Genomic DNA, 22,152 nt, shown 5'->3' on the forward strand with positions numbered 1-22,152 from the left:
AATGTTAGAAATTAAACATAATGAGACGTTCCTTCTTTCAGCCAAAATTCCAAATGCACTAATGTTTTTAATTCAGAATGTGTGACAGAAATTAAAATGAGAAATAACGGACATTCATGGGAGACACTTTCCCTGTGTTAGACGTTTGGGCCTTCTAGTTTACCTTCATCTACAGCAGCCCTGGCTTTAAACAAGTAAGACTAATAATGCCCAGAAATGGTTTTAGAGAGATTTAAGGAGAAGTTATACATGAAATGGAAGGTTAAAGGTAATGACAGCATAGTAATTGCTAGTACTTCTGAATGTGGCCTGTTTTGATGGTGCACATTAATTAATTTCATTTTGCAGTTATATCACTCTTGTGCTTTGCATCGTCTTTTTCTTGTATTTCACTGAAATTTGAGGGGTTTGTTGAGTGTGAAAATTAAGTCATTGATGAACTGCACTGAAGAAGATTTGAGGAGGAAATAAAAGTTTATTGGCATCTTGGGCCCAGATCAGTTTTTTTTGTTTGTTTCTCTTTTGTTTTTGTTTTTTTTTGCCCTTTTGAATGTTGTGTGCAGTGTTGCCAACCAGCGGTGTATGTGACTGAGTTGATGTTGCTGCTAATGGGCCTGAGTTGGGCCTCTATGTATGTAGGAGAATCCATAGGTTTATCATGATTATGTAAGTAGTAAGTAAGTTTATTTAAAGTGTAAATTCATGTAAGTCCTGGTACACTTTACAAGAGGGTGGTACACATTACAGATAAATAGATTGTAACACATGAAAACACAGTATAATAAAAATTAATACAATTAAAATAAAAAATTCAAGATAAAACAGAAATGAGTACTAAGTACAGGTTTTGCCAACAGGGATAAATTATTCAACTGTAGGTAAGTGAAAATAGATAGATTTTTCGTAATGTCTCAGTGGTGTTTGCCTTTCTAATCGAGCATGGTAAATTATTCCACAGTAGTGGAGCTTGATGTGTACTGTGAGTCTAGGCGGGTGAATGTCAGGATGTTCTGCCAGATGGTGCTAGCCCATGGATAGTTTTGTAGCTAATAAGGAGCAATTTGTAGTCTGACCTGAGTGAAATGGGGAGCCAGTGAAGTGAGGAAGGAATTAGTGTTATGTGTTCAGATTTTTAGTTCCTTTAAGAGTTTTTTGTACTGCAGCGACAAAGACCTGAGAACAGTGTATTACAATAATCAAGTCTGGAGGTGATAAATACATAAATGAGAATTTCTGCATCAGACTTTGCTAGAAATGGATGAACTTGTGAAATGTGGAGGAGATAGAACAAAGCTATTTTTGTGATGTCACTGATGTGTTTTTCAAATGAGTTTTGAGTCAAAAGTGACACCCAGATTTTTGGCTGATTGATATCTTTGACATATTTGGTTGGTTGTTTTTTTTTCTTTCTTTTTTGGCTTCAGAATCAAGATTTTGATTTTGTCTCTAGATGTTGAAAGATCTAACAGCGATAAATAGTTCAAGCATGGGGAGATGATCAGGATCTACTTATGAGAATATAAATATAAGTGTCATCTGCATATAAATTGAAATTAACATGCAATTCACAGAGTATGTTGCCAACTGGGAGCATGTATAATGAGAAGAGCAGTGGTCCTGGTGCAGAGTCTTGGGGAACCCCCCAGGAGAGACTATAATGATTGGAAAAGTAGTTGTTGTAATTGTACAGTATGTATCCTACCTAGCAAGTATGTTGCTGATATTACTCTCGCGAGCAGAGTAAGAATTGAAAAGAGGCCAAGTTTTGATGACTACCTTAGTGAGAGCAGTCACAGTACAGTGGAGTAAACATTTTGGTACTGGGATTAATGAGTGGCTTTCAGCTCATAATCTTGTCACGTGCGTTGCTAATAGAATTTTTTTTTTTTTTTACAATCTACAGCATATATCAGTTCACTTTTAATCACTTCAAGTGAATTCGGCAAGTATGGTGCTGCATTTGGTTTACAACTGCAGTGTTACATAATATTAAGGGTATTGTTTAAAAAAAATTTTGAAATGGGAATACAGAACAGGAAAGTGGTTCCAGAACCAGGGGCCCCTCCCACTTCACAACTCTAATCCAGTCCGTTGTAAATGATGTCACTGCTTTCCTTTCCTGGATGGTCAAGTTAGAAAAGAGAAACAATATATTTAGCAAAAGTTGGCAAATTTAGTTCCCTTGGGAGTAAGATGTAATTACATTTTTACATGTAATTTGTTCCTGATGACTCAGCCCAAATGGGTTAAAAAGGCAAAAGGAAGTGCTGATTCTGACTACTGAACAATTGCAAACCAATTCTAGGAAGACAATAGAGAAAGGCAATATTATAAATATAACAATATTATATGTTATAAAAGAAAAATAGCATAAAAACATTGAAATGCACCTCAGAATAATTGAAATCTTTTAAAAGAAATGAAATACAACTCATCGAACTCTCTTAACCATGAAATCGTAACTCTTAGTTTCCATGTTATATTCTCATGTTACTGTTCAATTTGCAAGAAGAGGAAAACATTTCTCTAATCCTTGTCACTCTCCTCTAGCTGTGACTGATACTGTACATTTCAAATGAGCAGGAGGGGAAGGGGTGTACAAACAATTTTATTTTATCCAGTTATATGGAAATCTTGAGTTGACTGTCTCATATCAAAATTGTCTTTCCATGACAGTGGGATGAGTGAAAAACATCTTCTGATGCCGCTGGAGGCAACATCATTGATGTCCCTGGGATCATCGGGGGTTCCGGGTCTTTCAACATCAAACTCCCTCCCCCAGACTGCCCAGCAGAGGCTGATGAGACCCCTGCTTGTGTCCAGCTGGAAACAACTAGCTACTTTACACCCAGAGTAATTCTCTCTTCAGTGACACCCATGTAGAGGCTCTTTCTGCTGTATTGGTGGTCTTGTGAACGACTGTTCTCTTCTTTTTCCCTACAATGCCAAATGTGCTGAGGGCTCTGGCCAGTGAACGGGTGGCAAATGCTCAACATCCGACCTCTATTGACGGACACTTCCCCTTCCATCCTGATCTTTGCGCTGGCTGATAAGGTCATCATACTTGGCCAGTTTTCTCTGAGAGGTTTCATCCATGTTTTCCTCCCATGATACCGTCAGCTCCAATAGGATGACATGCTTGGTGGAGTCTGACCATAGAACCACATCAGGATGTAGGGTGGTGGTGGTAATGTGCTGGGGGAAGTTTAGCTGCATGTTGGTAACTCTGTTTTTCCCCATGTGTGGAAGTTAGCTGGGCTGGGTAGTACGTCATACACTGCCTGGATGAGGAACTTTACTCTGTGGAGCTCAGACTTCCACAGGTCCGCCCAGGTCACTTTCCTTTCAAGAGCAGTGCCCCATTTTGTCCATGCTCCTTGCTTCTTCATACCAACTGCTCTGCATTCCTTACATTCTCCATGGCTGCCCTCACTCCTTACTGTACCAGGTGCCGGTTTTCCTGACTGCTGGTGTTCATGTGAGGAGCAGGGAATGATCCCATTGCGGCTCTACCACGCATGACTACACCTACCAGTCTGCTGTGGCGGAATCGTGCTTCGGTCTGCTGGACCTCTTCTGCTGCTCGCCATTTCCTGCCTGTTCTCACCTTAATTCCTGCTTTGACCGCCTTTTGGTCCTTCGACTCTTGGTATTCCAATACTTCTCTGCTCCTCAATACCTTGAATTCCTCTTCCAAGGATTTGAATGGAAGCTTGAGTTTGTTGCTGTTGCCATAGAGCCCAAGTCTTTCTCACCTTTCTCACCTTTCTTTCTAAAGCCTCTACTGTTGAGACAGGCTCTTCATACACCAGGGGAGGCCAAAAGATTCTTTTAATTATCTCAAAAACAACATAAGATCATTTTCTTAAGAAAACAAAAATTTATTTCAAGTTTCTCCTCATTGCCATGTCCAGTGCACAGAGGATGTGGTGGTGCACTTGGTGGGCCGGTGGCTGGACACTTCATCCAGGGGGCATCTGAAAACAAAGCTTTGGGAGAAGAGGACACAGAATTATGCATAAACATGTGAAAGTCAGGCAAACTGTCAATGGTAGAACGCTGTCGTCTTCATGGTTATTGTGCAAACAATTAGCAGCATGTTTTTGATAAATCATTTCTATAATTGCTGTAAAGATGTAAGATTCAACCATGTGTCTCTGGTTTATGCTAAAATGCTACATCCTCTTACAAATGAGCTCTGCATGGCTTAACCTTTAGCCACACAGGTCATTGAAAGGAGATCATTTGCAATCACTCTGCGGATGACAGGGATGGATGGCCGGGCCATGAGCTGGATGCTCACCAGAGTTTTGAATCCAGTCAACCTCTTGGTGAAAGGGCGGAACTCCTCGTTCTGCTTGGCAGGAAGGGATCGGCTCTCATCTGCAGGAGAGATACCCACTGTTGTTGTGGTTAATTAAAAATATAAGTAAAAAGATTTATTGAAGCCACATGAGGTGTGTAAGTTTTTTGGTACTAAGCAGTCATTGATTTTTACACTTTACTTCCAAAAAATCAATAGTGTGGCCGATACTGTGACCAGTACTTTATTTTCTTGGATGTTGTGATGCAGTTTGACTGTTTATGGTAAAATGCAAATAAATGTGGCCCTGATGCTCATCTTGCAAATAATTAGAAGCATCTCATGACCATCATTGTATATTTTGGTTTAAATATCCCATAACCCTTATATTCCTTTATCACATTAAAAGAATTTGTGTTGTTATAACATGATAAATTGCTGTTGATAAGAAGAATCTTTTATGTTGTTAAAACAAAAAAAAGATCAAGAGATGAAAAATTAACAATGACTAGCTTATGTGGTTTAATTCAGTTTTATTTATAGACATACAAAACAATACAAAATAAAGCCTTTGCAATAACACATAAAAACTTTCTCTACATGTCTACATCAATAATTTTATATTATTGATTGGTCAGGTTAGGCCTATTTGATAGTCTAGCCATCAGAGTCACTGACCAGATCTTTTTTTCATTAAACCAACTTATTGTGTTATAACGAGAGAGGTTACTTTTTAAAAGATTTCATGATATAACAAGATGCAACATTTTGTTATAGTAAGAAAATGTTCTTGTTAAAATAGAATAATTTTGGTATCTAGTAATACCATGACAAATAACTTGTTGGAGTGTGAAAAGATCTTGTTAAAATGAAAAAACTTTTTACATTTTAACAAGAAACTGAGCAAAAATGTTTTATGTCATGGTGGCAGCAATACACTGCCATACAAAAGCCCTGATATCCTGCACCCTAATTTTAATCTCAATACAAAAAGGAACAGTTACACAAGTATATTTAAGGTGTGCCTGGGGACAGCGTCACAGTAAAGTGATGCCTTCACTTGGTAAGATCAATAATACGACTATGGCATTCAATTAAAACCAGACCACATTAGACAAATTAGAAAATGTTCTCTATAAAGATACTGTGTGATGGTATTTCAAAAGGTAAAAATAACTTTTCTACTTTTATTGTTAAGTGAAAAAGAGGAGCTCTACATGGCCATAACCAATGAAATGGAATGAAATGGAATCGTGCTGTGAATTTCTAGCCAGAAGATCAGTGAAATTTTGTTTTATCACAAATAGAATTAAGGTTTCACAAATCTTAAACTGTGTTTTAATGAGTCTCTAGAGTCTCCTTGGTAATCTATTCCAGATTTGACAAGTCTATGTGGTTTTTGATCGAGACGTGGTCCAATGTGGTCTGGATGGAGAAAAAAGAAACAGTGAAATTGCCCTTTCTTCTGTTTTCATAAGCTAAAAAAAAAAGCTTCACAAATCTGAAAGTGGGTTTAAACAATGTTAAGGATTTTGCTACAATGTCTAACAATTTTTGTGTAAAGTGTAAATGGTGAAAAAACAGAGAATCAGCCACTAAATATCATTATTAATGTTTCCCATCGTTCTCTCAGACAACTGCTGCCTGTGTTCGATTGTGCCAGTGATCAAATCAAACAGCCTATCAAAAGTCATGGTCAGTATTCAAAGTGACCAATCATAGGAGCGGTCTATCTATTCTATTCCCGCCTCCAAAGTCTAAAAAGTCAACTTGACAAGCGAGTGGGTGTTGAGCAGTGGCAATCGTGTAGGGAGGTGTGCACTCACATCACATGCATGCACCTGGTTTTTATGTGCAAAGGTTGTGAGACTAATTACATGTCATATACGGCAACCTCAAAAAATTGTTACACAAAGAAGAAAAAGAGGAAAACACCCAAATTCCATATTATGTTTTTATTGAATCACATCCATTGTTATATAATTGCTGCACATGCACATGTAGACTAGATATCTAAATTAGTACAGGGTTTAAAAGAATTAACTTGGATTATCTTTGAATGATCTGAGGCAGGTATTTAACCTAACAAGATTTTGATGTGTATGTTTAAACTGTAGTGTAGATTGAATTTAACGATAGTGTAAATTTTAATCTTTGTGTCACCAACACTGTCTTTGATTAAGTTATTCAAGTACAAAGGTAAAACTTATCACAACAGTTCTTTCTGATGTGTAGTCTACAGTTCTGACCTGGTAGTATTCATGAAGTGATGAGTAGTATTGTTTTTTTCACATATATAGTGTGGATGAAATACTTGTATAACAAGGCCAGAAAGGTCTTGCATGGAGGGATGCCAAACTGTAAATTTATTGACAATTACCTTGTTAAAATGAACTAAATAATTGGTGGCTGCTCAGATTGGTCGGTCCACCACTTTGGTACAGACTGAAATATCTCAACAACTATTGGAGAGATCGCCATGGGACTTTTTTTTACGGACATTCATGGCCCCCAGAGGATGAATCCTACTGACTTGATGATTCACTTTGGTGATTTTCCTCTAGCGTCACCAGCAGATTGACATTTTTGGCTTTTAGTGAAATGATTGGACAACAATTGGATGGGTTTCCATTAAATTTGGTACAAATATTCATGGTGCACAGAGGATGAATCCTAATATTAAACTTTAGCGATTTTTCTTCTAATGAAACCAACAGGTCAAAGTTTTCATTTATCTAGTTAAATATCTAAACATCTGCAAAATGTATTGGCACAAAGTTTCTACAGATATTCATGGTTACCTGAGGAAGTATTCTACTTCAGAGTGGAGTGTCTTTTCATCTAATGCCACCATGAGATTCACATTTGTTGTTTTGAGTACAATGTCTCAACAACTATTGTATGGATTACCATGAAAGTTAGTTTAGACATTTATAGTCACATCAAGGTGAATTTTAATCACTTTGGTGATCCTGTCTAAATTCTCTTTTGGTGTATGATTCCCATCATTCCCACACATTCCCATTAGCTTCAGTTTTACTTTGTGTATAGTGCTAATTATCAAATGTTAGCATGATAACAGGTTAAACTAAGATGGTAACCATGTCAAACATTATACCTGCCTAACATCACCATGTCAGCACTGTCATTGTGAGGATGTTAGCATGCTAATGTTAGCATTTCACACAAAGCACCACTGTAACTGGTGGTGATAAAACTGTCTTTGTCTGGGAAAAAATATGTTCAAACACAATAGTTGGCAAATTTACCAGGAATGAGATCCACCATGAAGAGTTGGGCTACATTCAGAGTTTCAGTGGTCTTAAAAGTACCAACCACTGGTATTACTTTGGACACCGTGGACAGATTCTTGTGTAATTCACCACAAGGTTGGATCAAGCTGTTGTTTGTTGATCAAGCTTGTTTCTGTTTAGAAATAGGAGATGCTAACAATCCCTAAAACAGCTGTATGAGTGCCTCTTGTTGAAATCACTGTATATTATTTTAGCTAATATCAAGATTTTATCAGTACATCCCTCAATAAAACAACCAATTAACCAATCAAAAATATCTGTAACACTCTGATTATCATATAACAAGACAATGATACAAAGATTTAAACTATACTAACTACTCTAAAAAGCTATATTTTCATCATTGCATTGAAAGTATTCAGAAGTCCTGAAACACATCAGCTCCTCTGTCAATAGATACACACTGGAGGCTGCTACTGGCTAATTGTTTTGGTATAACTTTGAATGAGACCTTGAAAGTACTGCTGTGTGTTTCTGTGGGGTTGAAAAATGATGATGTAACATTTTGGGAGGAAATACCACAACAGAAAGGAGTAGAGACTGGAAAGTACTGCCAGAGCGTTAAGAGTTTGGATGTACTTTCCACGGTAAAGTATTGATTCAGTGGCAAAGATGATCCAGGTGAGGATCAGCAGGAGCAGGCAGAAGGTTATCGCTTTGGCCTCATTGTAATTTTTTGGGAGGTCTTTTCCCATATAGGAGAAAATAAAGCAAAGGGAGGACAGAAATACAAGTAAAATCACAGGACCAGAGAATACTTTGAGATTGATGTCACAGCCAAGTATGATTTTGTCTGGATACCAATTCATTTCATTGCTTGGCTTTGGGTGTCCATAAAAATAGCCAAAAAGAAGTATGAGTGCCTGAGTAACAAATGCCACTATGATGACCAGCCATTGTCCATGATATTTCATCCACCAACTGTAGAGATTAGGGAACTTGGCAGCTATTTTGAAAATGCAAACAATTTGAAAAGAGCGCACTACAAAACATGCAAGACAGACAGCATAGAACAATGAAAATGGTAGGAACCTTAAGATACAAAAGGGAATGGTTGGCTTACCAAAGTAAAAGAATATACTAAAACTACACAGACTGAGGGAACCTAAAATTAAGAAGCACATTGGTCCCCCAGCAGATCTGACAACAGGTGTATTGTAGTTGATGGCAAAGAGAACAGACGTGGCTAGTGCGAGGCCCATCAAGGTGCAGGCCCCAATCATGGTCAGTATAGCCCCGCTGTCTGTGAACGGGATGTACTCCACCAACCGCAGACTGCATGATGTACTTCCTACTTTGGACCACTCTGTCTCCTTACAGTTGATGCACTTGTAGGGATCCTCTGTTTTACAATAAGAAAGACAGATTGTCAATAAATAAAAGAAAAACTTCTGAAAAATCCTTGAGTAAAGAGAGATCAGACAGCTGAGGAATCAGGTTTAGAATTTTAATCTGTGATACTGTATGTTCTCCTAAAATTAGCTTTTATGTCAAACATGCTTTAGTTATTTATAGTTTTATACACTAGAGGTAATTGTAACAACCTTCCATGTGTTATAATTTACCTGTGCTGTCGATATAAGTTCCATTCGGACAGATTTGACAAGTGAAGCAGCATTTGTGGATTCCATCTGGCCTTTTTGCATATCCTACAGGACATTCTGGGGAACATAGTGAAGATGGCACCTGTACAAAACAATTATTTAGCAGCAAATCGAATGTCAAATCAGATTTTGTAAAAGGTAACCGACACTGAATGTTACGATATCTCTGCAAAATTACATAATAAAAACTGATGTTCCTCAAATTGTGGTTTGCCCCAGTCACAGCTATTACTAATCAAATCAACTTTGTCATCCACATGCACATCTCTGCAGAAGCAGGAAAAATCAAGAAAAAGCATATTTAAATCAACATATAAACTCTTTAAAAAACAACTTACTTCTCTCTTTGTGAACCACTGGATTTTGGTGTTGTTGATGAAGAAATCGAATGTTGGGGGAAATTTATAAAAGCCGATCTGCTCTGCATCACCACTGCTGTTCCAGTAAATTATAGCATAGAATCCAAATGTGGGGTCACCGTTCTCATCAAACTGAATACTCTTGTTTAAAAGAGTAAAGTTTGACTTCTTCAGCTCTGCTAGAACCTGATGTGGGAAGACAAATTTCAGATGATCGTTACTTTTTTGGGTGCACAAGATTGAACATCAGAGATATTGATTAAATACGATTTAAAAATATTCTTGATCTGCAGTGTGATGCTCCCCTTTTGTGCTCTCATCCCATTTCTCTTTTTACTGTATAAGAAAGTGGTTTATTAGAGTGTAAACTGAATACTGAGGGCAGAAATCAGACAAAACTTTTGCTCTCTGTACTGGTAGGGCCCAGCAAATTAATAATTGAACGTTGTTTCAATCTCACATAGATTTACTGTGACTGAGACATCTCTCAAGGCTTGACAACGCCTGACATGACATGATCTCTTTCAGACTTATTCACTGCTCTATTGAAATTATCCTATTGGAAGCCATCATCACAGTATGTGGATTTGTTGTCTGATTTCTAATATTTGGAAGGTAAAAATCAGTCTTGATTGTTTTCCAAGGATACTATACAGGCTTTGTTTACATCTGTGTTATATGACAACAAAACAGATCAGTGTTTTTACTCATGATTGGTTACTTTCAAATGTCTATAAGCTAAACTTGTCAGAAACAGAAATGGCCAAGAGTCAGATGGTTCATTTGTATAATCTACTTACCATGTGTGGGTAGACTGTAATATTGTCATTGCATCTTCCAGCTCCACATTGCAAGACATTGTGTAAGGCATGAGCGATGGCATATACGGCAGAATAAACAGGAAGAGAGAAAGATGGGTCTGCATCAATGACCTTTTCTGGACTCAGGTCACTGCAGTTACAAATCTGATTACAAAACATCTGTTGTTCTGCATTTTCACATTGAGTCTGGCTTTTAGAGAAAAAGACAAAATCCCTGAAACCAGGTATTGTCACTACTGGCTCAGCAACCCCGAGTATAGTTCCAATGGTTTCGATTCCTTTCTCCTTTGGGAGCCTCTTGTTTAAGGACCATGCATCTCCTGCTATCCACACCTTCTTTGTGACATTCAGTTTTATTGCTGACTTAATGAGAGCTTCAGCAGTCCATTCAGGGGCAAAAACAATTATGACATGTACCTCCTGTGCCTTTATCTGTCTGAAAATTAGGGAGTAATTTGTATCACTGTTGAGGCCTTTGGTGTATGCCAGGCAGATCTCAGTATCCTTTATCATCTTCATGAACAATTCCAGGCCATCATTGCCATAATCATTATCACTGTTAAGGAAAGCAACCCAGCGCCACTTGAAGTGTTGCACAATTTTAACAATTACTGCTATGGTGTCTTTATTGGGATGCACTGTTCGTAGGAAAGAGGGAAAGTTTTTTTTTCTTGAAAAAACAGAACTAGCAACTCCATAACTGACCTGTTAAAAGAGTAACAGAGAAAATGTCATAATTTTCAGTGACAATAAATTCTTAAATGTCAAACAATGTCAAAAACAAAATATATATATATATTTTGTTTTTACCATAGGAATGAGATCCACCATGAAGAGTGGGGCTACAGAAAGGGATTGAGTGCTGGTATAAGGACCAACCACTGCTATCACTTTGGACACTGTAGACACATTCTTGTGCGTGTCACCCCGAGATTTGATCAAGCCATTGACTGAAATGAGGTTAAAAATATCTGGGAAATTCTGTGTATCTGAGCAGTGGTCAAATATCTTATAGCCGAGAGATACATTTGGCAGGAGGCTGGTAGAGTTATTGATTTCCTCCACAGTGAATCTCATCAACTGAAACCTCCGGTAACTTGACAGAATTAAGGGTTTACTGTTGACAGAGAAAGGACAGCGACAGTGTAAGAATTTGGTTAATTGTTTTATCAGTTCTACCACAGTGCTTTAACTAGTAGTTTATGAAGGCTCAGTTAACACTATCAGTTTTCAGACACATACACAGATACAGATATTTAAAAGGGGATTTCATGGGACAAGGAGTGAGGTCCAAAATGTGGACCTGATGTCCTTCAACAACTTTGGTAATGTAGCAGTTAGCAAGATTTATTATTAGACTCACCTGGAGCAGTCGATGGCTTCTGGTCTGTAATGATAAACAAGTCCACTGGCATGATGAACATCAAAAAGTCCACCTATCAAATAATCTCCTTCCAGCTGGAACTCTGAGGCTGGGACAGTGCATTGAGTCAAGGCATGAAGAAGAGATTCCAGTAGACACAGAGAAGCTAGAAAATGTTTCATTGTTGTAGTTACCATTTCCCTTTCTGATGTGAACTCTAATAGGATGTCATGAGACACTGGTGATGTTTAAGCCTCAGTGATCATTTCCGTGTACTTGGGTTTGCATGAGGCGTCATATATATTTACCTATACATGGTTGGAGGAGAATTCACAAATCAGTATGCAAAAGCATCTAATCTGCTGCTGTACAGACAGCCTGTGATGTATATACATACACAGGTGTTAACAGTATGTGCAAGTAAGGTAAGGTTGAATGTCTCTATCATGGTAATGTTAGAAATTAAACATAACAATACATCTCGTCTTTAAGGTGAAATGTCAAATGCACTCATGCTTTAAATTCAGAATGTGTGACAGAAATTAAAATGAGAAATATTTATGTTTGACATTCATGGGAGACACTTTTTCTGTGTCTACAGCAGCCCTGGCTTAAACAAGTAAGGCTAATAATGCCCACAAATGGTTTTAGAGAGATTTTAGGAGGAAGTTATGCTTGAAATGGAAGGTTAAAGGTAATAACAGAATGGTAATCACTAGTACTTGTGAATGTGGCCTGTTTTGTTGGTGCGCATTAATTCATTTCATTTTTCCAGTTATATCACTCTTTTGCTTTGCATCGTCTTTTTCTTGTATTTCTCTGAAATTTGAGGGGTGTGTTGGGTATTAAAATTGTTAAGTCAATCATTAACTGCACTGAAATATATTCGAGGAGGAAATAAAGGTGTATTGGTACCTTGGGCCCAGATCAGTCTTTTTTGGTTTGTTCCTACTTTGTTTTGGTTTTTTTTGTTTGTTTGGTTTTTTTGCCCTTTTGAATGGCTCATCATAAGTAAGTAGTAAGTAAGTTTATTTAAAGTGTAAATTCACAGAGGTCCCAGTACACCCAGCACACAAGAAAGAAGTACACATTACAGATAAATAGACTGCGACACATGAAAACACAGGACAACAAAATTAATACATTTAAATAAAAATTGATGGAAAATTGATTGGAATGAAAATAAATTAGTCATGTCTCAGTGGTGTTTGCCTCTCTAGTGTGGTAAACTATTCCACTAAAGTGGAGCTGAATGTGTACTGTGAGTGTAAGTGGGGTGCTAGCCCATGAAGAGCTTTGTAGGTAATAAGGAGCAGCATGTAGTCTGACCTGAGTGAAATGGGGATACAGTGAAGTGAGGACAGAATTGGTGTTATTTGCTCAATTTTTTTTTTGACGGACACTTCCCCTTCCATCCTGATTCTTTGCACTGGGTGACAAGGACTTCATACTTGGCCAGTTTTCTCTCAAAGCCTTCATCCAGGTTTTCTTCCCATGATACCGTCAGCTCCAATAGGATGACATGCTTGGTGGAGTCTAACCATAGAACCACATCAGGATGTAGGGTGGTGGTGGTAATGTGCTGGGGGAAGTTTATCTGCACCCGAAGGTCCACAAACATCTTCCAGTCTTTGCTGAGGCCAGGATTCCTGCAGATTTTCTAGTAGCAAGTGTTGTTTGTTCCCCAGCTCTGACAAAGTTGATGAACTTGGAAGAGCAGGTGTGCCTGTTTGTTTCCAGTCCTTTGTTGATGGTTTGAGCAATGACCTTCAGAACTTGATCGTGGTGCCAGTGATATCTCCCATCTGCTAAGGCTTTTGGGCAGCCACTCAGTATGTGCTTGAGTGTTCCACATTCTGAGCAAAGTGGACACGTTGGTCTGTTTTTCCCCATGTGTGGAGGTTACCTGGGCTGGGTAGTACGTCATACACTGCCTGGATGAGGAACTTTACTCTGTGGAGCTCAGACTTCCACAGGTCCGCCCAGGTCACTTTCCTTTCAAGAGCAGCGCCCCATTTTGTCCATGCTCCTTGCTTCTTCATACCAACTGTTCTGCATTTCTTACATCCTCCATGGCTGCCCTCACTCCTTACTGCACCAGGTGCCGGTTTTCCTGACTGCTGGTGTTCATGTGAGGAGCAGGGAATGATCCCAGCGCGGCTCTACCACGCGTGACTACACCTACCAGTCTGCTGTGGCGGAATCGTGCCTCAGGCTGCTGGACCTCTTCTGCTGCTCGCCATTTCCTGCCCGTTCCCACCTTAATTCCTGCTTTGACCGCCTTTTGGTCCTTCGACTCTTGGTATTCCAATACGTCTCTGCTCCTCAATACCTTGAATTCCTCTTCCAAGGATTTGAATGGAAGCTTGAGTTTGTTGCTGTTGCCATAGAGCCCAAGTCTTTCTCACCTTTCTCACCTTTCTTTCTAAAGCCTCTACTGTTGAGACAGGCTCTTCATACACCAGGAGAGGCCAAAAGATTCTTTTAATTATCTCAAAAACAACATAAGATCATTTTCTTAAAAAAACAAAAATTTATTTCAAGGTTGTCCTCATTGCCGTTTCCAGTGCACAGAGGATGTGGTGGTGCACTTGGTGGGCCGGTGGCTGGACACTTCATCCAGGGGGCATCTGAAAACAAAGCTTTGGGAGAAGAGGACACAGAATTATGCATAAACATGTGAAAGTCAGGCAAACTGGTAGAACACTCTCGTCTTGATGGTTATTATGCAAACAATAAGCAGCATGTTTTTGATAAATCATTTCTTTCATTGCCAAAACTGCTTAAAGCTTTTAACCAATAACAAGTTTCAAAAGTCTAATGAAAAGTTTTTATATTGAATGAAAGTTTGAAGTAAGATGAGGTTGAGAGGTGAGATGTAAGATTCAACCAGGTGTCTCTGGTTTATGCTAAAATGCTACATCCTCTTACAAATGAGCTCTTCATGGCTTAACCTTTAGCCACACAGGTCATTGAAAGGAGATCATTTGCAATCACCCTGCGGATGACAGGGATGGATGGCCGGGCCATGAGCTGGATGCTCACCAGAGTTTTGAATAAAGGCAACCTCTTGGTGAAAGGGCGGAACTCCTCGTTCTGCTTGGCAGGAAGGGATCGGCTCTCATCTGCAGGAGAGATACCCACTGTTGTTGTGGTTAATTAAAAATATAAGTAAAAAGATTTATTGAAGCCACATGAGGTGTGTAAGTTTTTTGGTACGAAGCAGTCATTGATGTTTACACTTTACTTCCAAAAAATCAATAGTGTGGCCGATACTGTGACCAGTACTTTATTTTCTTGGATGTTATGATGCAGTTTGACTGTTTATGGTAAGATGCAAATAAATGTGGCCCTGATGCTCATCTTGCAAATAATTAGAAGCATCTCATGACCATCATTGTATATTTTGGTTTAAATATCCCATAACCCTTATATTCCTTTATCACATTAAAAGAATTTGTGTTGTTATAACATGATAAATTGCTGTTGATAAGAAGAATCTTTTATGTTGTTAAAACAAGAAAAAGATCAAGAGATGAAAAATTAACAATGACTAGCTTATGTGGTTTTATTCAGTTTGATTTACAGACATACAAAACAATACAAAATAAAGCCTTTGCAATAACACATAAAAACTTTCCCCACATGTCTACATCAATAATTTTATATTATTGATTGGTCAGGTTAGGCCTATTTGATAGTCTAGCCATCAGAGTCACTGACCAGATCTTTTTTCATTAAACCAACTTATTGTGTTATAACGAGAGAGGTTACTTTTTAAAAGATTTCATGATATAACAAGATGCAACATTTTGTTATAGCAAGAAAATGTTCTTGTCAAAATGGAATAATTTTGGTATCTAGTAATACCATGACAAATAACTTGTTGGAGTGTGAAAAGATCTTGTTAAAATGAAAAAACTTTTTACATTTTAACAAGAAACTGAGCAAAAATGTTTTATGTCATGGTGGCAGCAATACACTGCCATACAAAAGCCCTGATATCCTGCACCCTAATTTTAATCTCAATACAAAAAGGAACAGTTACACAAGTATATTTAAGGTGTGCCTGGGGACAGCGTCACAGTAAAGTGATGCCTTCACTTGGTAAGATCAATAATACGACTATGGCATTCAATTAAAACCAGACCACATTAGACAAATTAGAAAATGTTCTCTATAAAGATACTGTGTGATGGTATTTCAAAAGGTAAAAATAACTTTTCTACTTTTATTGTTAAGTGAAAATGAGGAGCTCTACATGGCCATAACCAATGAAATGGAGAGACGTGGAATCGTGCTGTGAATTTCTAGCCAGAAGATCAGTGAAATTTTGTTTTATCACAAATAGAATTAAGGTTTCACAAATCTTAAACTGTGTTTTAATGAGTCTCTAGAGTCTCCTTGGTAATCTATTCCAGATTTGACAAGTCTATGTGGTTTTTGATCGAGACGTGGTCCAATGTGGTCTGGATGGAGAAAAAAGAAACAGTGAAATTGCCCTTTCTTCTGTTTTCATAAGCTAAAAAAAAAAGCTTCACAAATCTGAAAGTGGGTTTAAACAACGTTAAGGATTTTGCTACAATGTCTAACAATTTTTGTGTAAAGTGTAAATGGTGAAAAAACAGAGAATCAGCCACTAAATATCATTATTAATGTTTCCCATCGTTCTCTCAGACAACTGCTGCCTGTGTTCGATTGTGCCAGTGATCAAATCAAACAGCCTATCAAAAGTCATGGTCAGTATTCAAAGTGACCAATCATAGGAGCGGTCTATCTATTCTATTCCCGCCTCCAAAGTCTAAAAAGTCAACTTGACAAGCGAGTGGGTGTTGAGCAGTGGCAATCGTGTAGGGAGGTGTGCACTCACATCACATGCATGCACCTGGTTTTTATGTGCAAAGGTTGTGAGACTAATTACATGTCATATACGGCAACCTCAAAAAATTGTTACACAAAGAAGAAAAAGAGGAAAACACCCAAATTCCATATTATGTTTTTATTGAATCACATCCATTGTTATATAATTGCTGCACATGCACATGTAGACTAGATATCTAAATTAGTACAGGGTTTAAAAGAATTAACTTGGATTATCTTTGAATGATCTGAGGCAGGTGTTTAACCTAACAAGATTTTGATGTGTATGTTTAAACTGTAGTGTAGATTGAATTTAACGATAGTGTAAATTTTAATCTTTGTGTCACCAACACTGTCTTTGATTAAGTTATTCAAGTACAAAGGTAAAACTTATCACAACAGTTCTTTCTGATGTGTAGTCTACAGTTCTGACCTGGTAGTATTCATGAAGTGATGAGTAGTATTGTTTTTTCACATATATAGTGTGGATGAAATACTTGTATAACAAGGCCAGAAAGGTCTTGCATGGAGGGATGCCAAACTGTAAATTTATTGACAATTACCTTGTTAAAATGGACTAAATAATTGGTGGCTGCTCAGATTGGTCGGTCCACCACTTTGGTACAGACTGAAATATCTCAACAACTATTGGAGAGATCGCCATGGGACTTTTTTTTTACGGACATTCATGGCCCCCAAAGGATGAATCCTACTGACTTGGTGATTCACTTTGGTGATTTTCCTCTAGCGTCACCAGCAGATTGACATTTTTGGCTTTCAGAGAAATGATTGGACAACAATTGGATGGGTTTCCATTAAATTTGGAACAAATATTCATGGTGCACAGAGGATGAATCCTAATATTAAACTTTAGCGATTTTTCTTCTAATGAAACCAACAGGTCAAAGTTTTCATTTATCTAGTTAAATATCTAAACATCTGCAAAATGTATTGGCACAAAGTTTCTACAGATATTCATGGTTACCTGAGGAAGTATTCTACTTCAGAGTGGAGTGTCTTTTCATCTAATGCCACCATGAGATTCACATTTGTTGTTTTGAGTACAATGTCTCAACAACTATTCTATGGATTACCATGAAATTTAGTTTAGACATTTATGGTCACATCAAGGTGAATTTTAATCACTTTGGTGATCCTGTCTAAATTCTCTTTTGGTGTATGATTCCCATCATTCCCACACATTCCCATTAGCTTCAGTTTTACTTTGTGTATAGTGCTAATTACCAAATGTTAGCATGATAACAGGTTAAACTAAGATGGTAACCATGTCAAACATTATACCTGCCTAACATCACCATGTCAGCATTGTCATTGTGAGGATGTTAGCATGCTAATGTTAGCATTTCACACAAAGCACCACTGTAACTGGTGGTGATAAAACTGTCTTTGTCTGGGAAAAAATATGTTCAAACACAATAGTTGGCAAATTTACCAGGAATGAGGCTGCTACTGGCTAATTGTTTTGGTATAACTTTGAATAAGACCTTGAAAGTACTGCTGTGTGTTTCTGTGGGGTTGAAAAATGATGATGTAACATTTTGGGAGGAAATACCACAACAGAAAGGAGTAGAGACTGGAAAGTACTGCCAGAGCATTAAGAATTTGGATGTACTTTCCACGATAAAGTATTGATTCAGTGGCAAAGATGATCCAGGTGAGGATCAGCAGGAGCAGGCAGAAGGTTATCGCTTTGGCCTCATTGTAATTTTTTGGGAGGTCTTTTCCCATGTAGGAGAAAATAAAGCAAAGGGAGGACAGAAATACAAGTAAAATCACAGGACCAGAGAATACTTTGAGATTGATGTCACAGCCAAGTATGATTTTGTCTGGATACCAATTCATTTCATTGCTTGGCTTGGGGTGTCCATAAGAATGGCCAACAAGAAGTATGAGTGCCTGAGTAACAAATGCCATTGTGATGACCAGCCATTGTCCATGATATTTCATCCACCAGCTGTAGAGATTGGGGAACCTGGCAGCCATTTTGAAAATGCAAACAATTTGAAAAGAGCGCACTACAAAACATGCAAGACAGACAGCGTAGAACAATGAAAATGGTAGGAACCTTAAGATACAAAAGGGAATGGTTGGCTTACCAAAGTAAAAGAATACACTAAAACTACACAGACTGAGGGAACCTAAAATCAAGAAGCACATTGGTCCCCCAGCAGATCTGACAACAGGTGTGTTGTAGTTGATGGCAAAGAGAACAGACGTGGCTAGTGCGAGGCCCACCAAGGTGCAGGCCCCAATCATGGTCAGTATAGCCCCGCTGTCTGTGAATGGGATGTACTCCACCAACCGCAGACTGCATGATGTACTTCCTACTTTGGACCACTCTGTCTCCTTACAGTTGATGCACTTGTAGGGATCCTCTGTTTTACAATAAGAAAGACAGATTGTCAATAGATAAAAGACAAACTTCTGAAAAATCCTTGAGTAAAGAGAGATCAGACAGCTGAGGAAATAAGTTTAGAATTTTAATCTGTGATACTGTATGTTCTTCTAAAACAAGCTTTTATGTCAAACTTGCTTTAGTTATTTATAGTTTTATACACTAGAGGTAATTGTAACAACCTCCCATGTGTTATAATTTACCTGTGTTATTGATATAAGTTCCCTTTGGACAGATTTGACAAGTGAAGCAGCATTTATGGATTCCATCTTGCCTTTTTGCATATCCTACAGGACATTCTGGGGAACATAGTGAAGATGGCACCTGTACAAAACAATTATTTAGCAGCAAATCAAATGTCAAATCAGATTTTGTAAAAGGTAACCGACACTGAATATTACAATATCTCTGCAAAATTACATAATAAAAACTGATGTTCCTCAAATTGTGGTTTGCCCCAGTCACAGCTATTACTAATCAAATCAACTTTGTCATCCACATGCACATCTCTGCAGAAGCAGAAAAAATCAAGACAAAGCATATTTAAATCAACATATAAATTCTTTGACAACAACTTACTTCTCCCTTTGTGAACCACTGGATTTTGGTGTTGTTGATGTAGAAATCAAATGTTGGGGGTAATTTATAAAAGCCGATCTGCTCTGCATCACCACTGCTGTTCCAGTAAATTATAGCATAGAATCCAAATGTGGGGTCACCGTTCTCATCAAACTGAATACTCTTGTTTAAAAGAGTAAAGTTTGACTTCTTCAGCTCTGCTAGAACCTGATGTGGGAAGACAAATTTCAGATGATCGTTACTTTTTTGGGTGCACAAGACTGTATAAGAAAGTGGTTTATTAGATTGTAAACTGAATACTGAGGGCAGAAATCAGACAAAACTTTTGCTCTCTGTACTGGTAACGCCCAGCAAATTAAATTGACAACACCTGACATGACATGATCTCTTTCAGACTTTACTTACAGGCTTTTTTTTTACATCTGTGTTATATGACAACAAAACAGATCAGTGTTTTTACTCATGATTGGTTACTTTCAAATGTCTATAAGCTAAACTTGTGAGAAACAGAAATGGCCAAGAGTCAGATGGTTCATTTGTATAATCTACTTACCATGTGTGGGTAGACTGTAATATTGTCATTGCATCTTCCAGCTCCACATTGCAAGACATTGTGTAAGGCATGAGCGATGGCATATACAGCATAATAAACAGTAAGAGAGAAAGATGGGTCTTCAACAATGACCTTTTCTGGACTCAGGTCACTGCAGTTAGAAATCTGATTACAAAACATCTGTTGTTCTGCATTTTCACATTGAGTCTGGCTTTTAGAGGAAAAGACAAAATCCCTGAAACCTGGTATTGTCACTACTGGCTGAGACACCCCGAGTATAGTTCCAATGTTTTTGATTCCTTTCTCCTTTAGGATCCTCTTGTTTAAGGACCATGTATCTCCTGCTATCCACACCTTGTCTTTGACATTCAGTTTTATTGCTGACTCAATGAGAGCTTCAGCAGTCCATTCAGGGGAAAAAACAATTATGACATGTACCTCCTGTGCCTTTATCTGTCTGAAAATTAGGGAGTAATTTGTATCACTGTTGAGGCCTTTGGTGTATGCCAGGCAGATCTCAGTATCCTTTATCATCTTCATGAACAATTCCAGGCCATCATTGCCATAAATATTATCACTGTTAAGGAAAGCAACCCAGTGCCACTTGAAGTGTTGCACAATTTTAACAATTACTGCTATGATGTCTTTATTGGGATGCACTGTTCGTAGGAACGAGGGAAATTTTTTTTTTCTTGAAAAAACAGAGCTACCAGTTCCATAACTGACCTGTTAAAAGAGTAAGAGAGAAAATGTCATAATTTTCAGTGACAATAAATTCTCAAACATCAATGCCATTTTAATGAAAACAAAATAATATAATTTTTTTTTTTACCATAGGAATGAGATCCACCATGAAGAGTGGAGCTACAGTCAGGGATTGAGTGCTGGTATAAGGACCAACCACTGCTATCACTTTGGACACTGTAGACACATTCTTGTGCGTGTCACCCCGAGATTTGATCAAGCCATTGACTGAAATGAGGTTAAAAATATCTGGGAAATTCTGTGTATCTGAGCAGTGGTCAAATATCTTATAGCCGAGAGACACATTTGGCAGGAGGCTGGTAGAGTTATTGATTTCCTCCACAGTAAATCTCATCGACTGAAACCTCCAGTAACTTGACAGAATGAAGGGTTTACTGTTGACAGAGAAAGGACAGCGACAGTGTAAGAATTTGGTTAATTGTTTTATCAGTTCTACCACAGTGCTTTAACTAGTAGTTTATGAAGACTCAGTTAACACTATCAGTTTTCAGACCCATACACAGATACAGATATATAAAAGGGGATTTCATGGGACAAGGAGTGAGGTCCAAAATGTGGACCTGATGTCCTTCAACAACTTTGGTAATGTAGCAGTTAGCAAGATTTATTATTAGACTCACCTGGAGCAGTCGATGGCTTCTGGTCTGTAACGATAAATAAAGCCATTGACATGATGAACATCAAAAAGTCCACCTATCAAATAATCTCCTTCCAGCTGGAACTCTGAGGCTGGGACAGTGCATTGAGTCAAGGCATGAAGAAGAGATTCCAGTAGACACAGAGAAGCTAGAAAATGTTTCATTGTTGTAGTTACCATTTCCCTTTCTGATGTGATTTTTAATAGGATGTCATGAGACACTGGTGATGGTGAAGCCTCAGTGATCATTTCCATGCACTTGGGTTTGCATGAGGCGTCATAAATATTTACCTATAAATGGTTGGAGGAGAATTCACAAATTAGTATGCAAAAGCATCTAATCTGCTGCTGCACAGACAGCCTGTGATGTATATACATACACAAGTGTAAACAATATGTGCAAGTAAGGTAAGTTGAATGTCTCTATCATGGTAATGTTAGAAATTAAACATAACAATACATCCCGTCTTTAAGGTGAAATGTCAAATGCACTCATGCTTTAAATTCAGAATGTGTGACAGAAATTAAAATGAGAAATATTTATGTTTGACATTCATGGGAGACACTTTTTCTGTGTC

General features: G+C 38.0%; 2 protein-coding genes across 2 annotated transcripts; both read right to left on the reverse strand.

Annotated features, from left to right (window-relative positions):
* Nucleotides 1–8,030: 8,030 nt before the first annotated feature.
* On the reverse strand, nt 8,031–12,652 carry LOC122982562 (taste receptor type 1 member 1-like). Its single transcript, XM_044351937.1, has 6 exons — nt 11,765–12,652; nt 11,212–11,518; nt 10,381–11,106; nt 9,560–9,766; nt 9,183–9,303; nt 8,031–8,959 (listed from the first exon to the last, which is right to left on the reverse strand). The coding sequence occupies exons 1-6, from the start codon at nt 11,959–11,961 to the stop codon at nt 8,031–8,033; spliced, it is 2,487 nt and encodes an 828-aa protein (XP_044207872.1). The 5' UTR covers nt 11,962–12,652.
* Nucleotides 12,653–18,084: 5,432 nt separating this feature from the next.
* On the reverse strand, nt 18,085–21,846 carry LOC122982560 (taste receptor type 1 member 1-like). The gene is made up of 6 exons (XM_044351935.1): nt 21,558–21,846; nt 21,005–21,311; nt 20,173–20,898; nt 19,620–19,826; nt 19,244–19,364; nt 18,085–19,020 (listed from the first exon to the last, which is right to left on the reverse strand). Exons 1-6 carry the CDS (start codon nt 21,827–21,829, stop codon nt 18,092–18,094), a joined length of 2,562 nt encoding a protein of 853 aa, XP_044207870.1. The 5' UTR covers nt 21,830–21,846; the 3' UTR covers nt 18,085–18,091.
* Nucleotides 21,847–22,152: the final 306 nt, after the last annotated feature.

The sequence above is a fragment of the Thunnus albacares genome, chromosome 5 (genome assembly GCF_914725855.1).
Source record: "Thunnus albacares chromosome 5, fThuAlb1.1, whole genome shotgun sequence".
NCBI classification, from domain to species: Eukaryota; Metazoa; Chordata; class Actinopteri; order Scombriformes; family Scombridae; genus Thunnus; species Thunnus albacares.